The 5,150-nt window shown below is 56.5% G+C and overlaps 1 protein-coding gene across 2 annotated transcripts in view; it reads right to left on the reverse strand.

The window, feature by feature from the left end:
- The window catches only part of LOC113217835 (knirps-related protein-like), a 46,072-nt gene that overhangs the window by 31,704 nt on the left and 9,218 nt on the right, over positions 1 to 5,150 (reverse strand). For both annotated transcript variants that reach the window (XM_052274953.1, XM_052274952.1), the window contains exon 2: positions 823 to 900. In XM_052274953.1, the coding sequence (XP_052130913.1) occupies positions 823 to 900 (78 nt within the window). The remainder of the gene's footprint in view (positions 1 to 822; positions 901 to 5,150) is intronic.

Here is a 5,150-nt window from a genome sequence, read left to right on the forward strand (position 1 = left end):
AAAAAAACACCTTTAAGTAGAGAAAACTATGATGGCGCAAAACATTTACCTCCAGGCCGACGTTTACAAAAAAATACTGAAAACAACTGAAGCTCCGGTCCTTTTAGCTGCAGTAGCAGCAGCAGCAACTCGTACGAGGGCCGCCCTACCCGCTGTCAGCCGCTGTGAAACACTGCCGACAAAACACCCATTATTACGATCTTTATGACTTTGATTACGGGCGCACCCTTAACTACCGATCATTTTAGCGCGACGAGAGCCGTTGTCGTTTTGCCCCGTGACTCGTCGTAGGGTGAAGAGTTCGCGCACAAGAAAGGAACACAGGTGTACTCCCAACAATTGCGTCCACTTTTCAGTTTGATTGAAAAACTCCCGCTGCCATGGACATACAACGCACACACCCCTCTTGTGCATCACGTCGGGGACGCCTTGGCAGCACATCAAGAGCTCGGTGTCGTCTGCCTTGGCTCTAACTCTAACGGGCTGCAGTAGGCAACCTCTCACCTAGACGCGTGGCGCGTCGTGGCGCGGAGTTGCGCGTCGTGGCTTGGCGCAGCGTGGCTCGGGGTGTGCTCAGGATCACCTCCTCATCCGTCTATAATTTATCCCATCCGTAATGCTTCCCGGTAACACATCAATCAGGGGCGGCAATCCATTTGCATTTTATTACCAGAAGCAAATGAGAGGAACGGGTGACAGGCAATTTGACCTGCGCGCCGGCGAGCGAAACAAAAACAAAACAAAAGGACTGTTATGGCGTCTGCCTAGCGGGTGTCTGTCTCCGCGAGCATCGCGTCACGATGAGGAGCCAGGGGGTCTTACCTTGCACCCCTCGCAGGTAAAGGCGCCGAAGTGAAAACCAGCAGCCGGCTCTCCGCACACCTTGCACTGCTGGTTCATCTGAAACAGGACAGAAAAAGAAAAGTCTGAAATTAATGTCGAAAGATGCCTGCACATACCAGTGCGCGACGGTTGACAAGTCATCAGGAGGGCTCGGTGAATACATTCTTCTTTTGCCGAGTCGGAATTCCGATCATTACCATGAATGAGATGAGCCTGGCCTCAGGCAGCAACGGCAGGACATGAGCGAGACAGTGAGCTGCAAGAGGGACAGGGCGTTGAGCGAGTTTGATTGGCTCGGATCGTGCAACCTAGTTCCCTCAGGATATTATTTTCACACCTCTCTAAAAAAAAATAACACAAAAAAACACCTTATAGTGCGCAGGAGGAGGAGAATGCCTGCAGACGCACGAACAATCACACAGGCCTGACTCTGTCTGTCTGTCTCTCTCATACGCGCTCTCCATCTCTCTCCCACTCTCCGTATCGGTTCGACAATGCTCGGTGGCGCACGGGGCTGACGCGCGGCGTGACCCGTCCACGGGTCGGCTGTGTGCGTGCGGTTGCTGCAACACAGGTGCCAGTCGGCTCTGCTTGACTGACTGCCGTTGCGCGCCTCTTCTCTCTCTCTCTCTCTCTCTCTCTCTCTCTCTCTCTCTCTCTCTCTCTCTCTCTCTCTCTCTCTCTCTCTCACATACACACCGAGCGCGATCATCAACAGAAGTATAAACAAGGGCCACGGGTGGGAATCATTGCGCGCTTCATGTCAATGTGAGCAGCGCCATTACGCATAGCGGCTAGCCCCCCTAGCCCGCGTGTGGTGCTGGAGAGCCGCTGGAGAGCTGTTGGAGGGCTGCTAGAGGGCTGTTGGAGAGCTGGTCCCACCGGTCCATGCGGCATCGCGCCGGTCCAATTGAGAGGCGGAGGGAGGGGGGTGGGGGTACAAATCATGGCTCCCCCTTTCTGACTCCCTCACCTCGGTGCCCGGCACAAGGTGCTTCCACCACCACCAACACCACCTTACAGGGATGGGTCGCCAAGGGGGGGCTCTTTGTGATTTATCACTCCGCTACGTCATTTCTGCACGGGTTTGCACACTCTCTGTCTGCCTCTAGCACACACACACATTCAAACTTTTACCCCCTCTCTCTCTCTATTACGCACGCTATCGTAAAACTTCGTCACAGTGGTCACAGCCACACTGTATCGTTGGAACAAAAGGTGTGACTCCACCCCATTTAAATGTTTTATAGCATTAATGTCTTTAGAAAGGCAGGATGGTCGGAATAATTCCCTTCACACCTTTGAAAAGGTGCGAGGTCTTACATTTGTATTACACCACTGACTTCTTGTTCTTTGCCCCCCCCCCCCATTTCTTTCTCTCTGACACGTGCTCTTTCGTATTACAAAGCCGATCCATTCCCAATACAAAGTATTTCTTTGCATTACGAAGGTGCTATATCCTCGGCACGTCACAGAAAGCAGTTCCTTTTACGATATCAGTGTTGGCACGCAAAACGGAATAATGTCAAAAAGTTGCCAAGCAAAGGCGGCCACACGGCGTTTACGGTGAGGCTCAAGGGCTGACCTCCTGGACAAACGCAGAGTGAAGACTGTTTTCCGCCAACCCGCGCGTGTGTTGCGGGGCGACATGAGCGTCGAGCGGCACGCCACGCATCCTCCCGTGTCATGGGCAGCGCAGCGCCGCGGGGATGGTAGCGAGCAATTAGCACTCCGGCCATAAATGACACTCCAGGAGGCTCATAAGTGAAAAGCGGGGCTAACACCTCTCGCCCTGCAATAGTACAACTCAAACTGGAACGCTCCCGTCGTAAAAAAAAAGGGGCGGGGAGGAGAGGGAGGGGGGAGAAGGGTTCAAACTTATCAAACGAGCCATGAGCGGCACCTGTGGTGAGAGCAACGGTATACCGTTCTATAGAAGATGACCCACAGAATGGCGCTTAAAAAAATCTTAAATCACTTTGGACCGAAAAGTGTGTTTTGATTAACTCACACCAACTGTGCCGAATTCAAACAACGACACAACGACAGGTTGAAAGAAAGGACAGGAGAGACGTTAACTTTCGGAGCTGCTACGGTCACATAGAACATCCCGTTTGCCAAATTCCCATTCAGCCAGAGCCCGAAAAAAATCAAGAAAAAAAACCTCCGTCGATATTATAATCTTGGTGAGAACGTTGGCAGTGTGGGGCCGACACTCACACACAGGCTCGCGTTATCGCACTAAATTGACGCGTAATGTCGTCCCACCCGGCTCCGCCCGGCTCGTGTCAGCGGCTGTAAAGTATCCACACACGGGATTATGCAAATCAGGCCTCGTTTGGGGCGCCAAAGGGGCCCGTCAGCGGGCGCCGTGCCGCGCCGCGCCCGATGAGCAAATGGGCTCGCGAAGTAGCTCGTCGCGCACCTCCACCTGGTCTGACGGCCGGCCGACGTCCGGCAGACGCCCAGCTGACGGCCGGTGCCGACGGCCGACGTCGCCCCAGCTGCCCGCCCAACGCGCTACGTACACGCCCCGCCCGCCACCGCCGCACCACCGGTCGGTCGGCCGACGCAAAGTGACTCGCAGTTCTGGCGGAAGCACAATTACACGTCCCGAAATGTAGAACTGGAGATCGAGTTATCACATTCCAGAAAAGGGCGACTCATCTCCAGGCAGTCGGCTTCCCACGGCCCAGCACCCCCGCGCCACGCCACGCCGCGGCCGGCGCCGCGTCCGCGTCTAGTGCGCACAGCGTGGCGCAGCGCACAGTAGTGTCAAATTATTTATTTTTTTCTGCACGTGTAATAGCAAAGCGTTCAAAAAACGAAAACAAAAAGCACAGACAAAAACACCTTGCGATTCCTTTCTTCTAATGTAATTTGAACTCGTCCGCACCGCAACAGAGTGAGGTGGTGAGGTGCGGGTCGGCAGTAAAGTCTTTTTTAGCGCGGCACTTCCGCCGCTTCCCGCACCGCCACCTGTTGGACGCACAGACTCGGCCCAGCCTCCGGGGTCCATCCGGACGGGGCGGGGCGCGGCGGGGCCCGGCGGGCCGAGGGGAGCGCTATGGCGGTGATCTTTCCCACGCTCAAGTGTCACGACGACGCCTCTACTATTCTCCCGGGCTTCCTATCCCGGTGCGGCCGCCCCGCCCCGCCCCTCCCCGGCCTGGAGGGCTCGCTGCTGTCTCACGGAGGGTGGAGGCACGGCGCCAGGCCAGAGCACTCTGTTCCCCACCCTGGAGACTCTGGTCGCCCTTGATCGCCCCGCCCATGACTGCATCCCGAGTCCGGCCAGAAAGGCTTCGCCACGAGCACGAGGAGCAGCAGGGCGGAGCAGCGGGAGGATCCCCAGAACAGTTTATTCCTATCATTCACACGCAGCGGGGATAAAGAAACGCAATGATACTAAATGCGCCGCAATTTATCTCTATGAGCGGCACGATAGAGGCTCCGCGGCGCTTTCACAGAGAGGCGCGCTTCCGTTCCGTTTTAAACGGAAGAGGAAGGAGCTGGACTTTTAGCCATTCCACAAGTGTTTACCTTAAATTAAGGTAGCCGCCGGAGGGGGGCCTGGCCCGGCCCGGCCGCGGCCCGAGACGGATGGCGCGGTGGATGCGACCCGCTGTGCCGCGCCGCCCCCCGCGCGGCCGCGGAGGGTCGCCGGGGCTGTTAGCCGGCGGTAGCTGTGCCAGGAAGCGTGTCAGCGCCGCGGCGGTGCCCCCCCCCCCCCCGCGCCCCGCGCCGCCCCGCCTGCCTCACCGACCGACCACGAGGCGAGAGAAGAAGAAGAACCAGTCTAGTTTGTCGTATACACCAAACGAAAACAACAAGTCCGCTTGCGGGGGAGGACGGCGCGGCTTGGCGGCGCGGAAGCGCAAAGGCGCGCGCGGGGCGAGGAAAAAGAAGAAGAGTTGATTGTGCTGCCAAACCCGTGATCAATATATCACGAAATGTGTTTCGCCCACAACACACACACGCTCACTAACACCCAAACACACACACAGACAGAGGCTCACGGCGGTAGGCGTACAGTGGACGGGCACGTAGTATCACGGCGATGGCCGTGACCCCCGTAATTATGCCGGTCGCCGCTGTGGTCTGCGCGCCCGACCCGGCAACAGCAGCCAGCCTCCATTCAAAATTGGTCCGAAGCACCACCACCTCATACTCCTGCTCGCTCTTTGGTGGACTCGTGGTGGTGGTGGAGATGGTGTTCTCGCGCGGCGCCGCGAGAAAAACTCGAAAAAAAAACACAACAAACATATTTCCGCGAATCTAAACAAAATTAATAAACTAAAAAAAGG

Source organism: Frankliniella occidentalis, unplaced genomic scaffold, assembly GCF_000697945.3.
Source record: "Frankliniella occidentalis isolate FOCC.00 unplaced genomic scaffold, Focc_3.1 Scaffold473, whole genome shotgun sequence".
Lineage (NCBI taxonomy): Eukaryota > Metazoa > Arthropoda > Insecta > Thysanoptera > Thripidae > Frankliniella > Frankliniella occidentalis.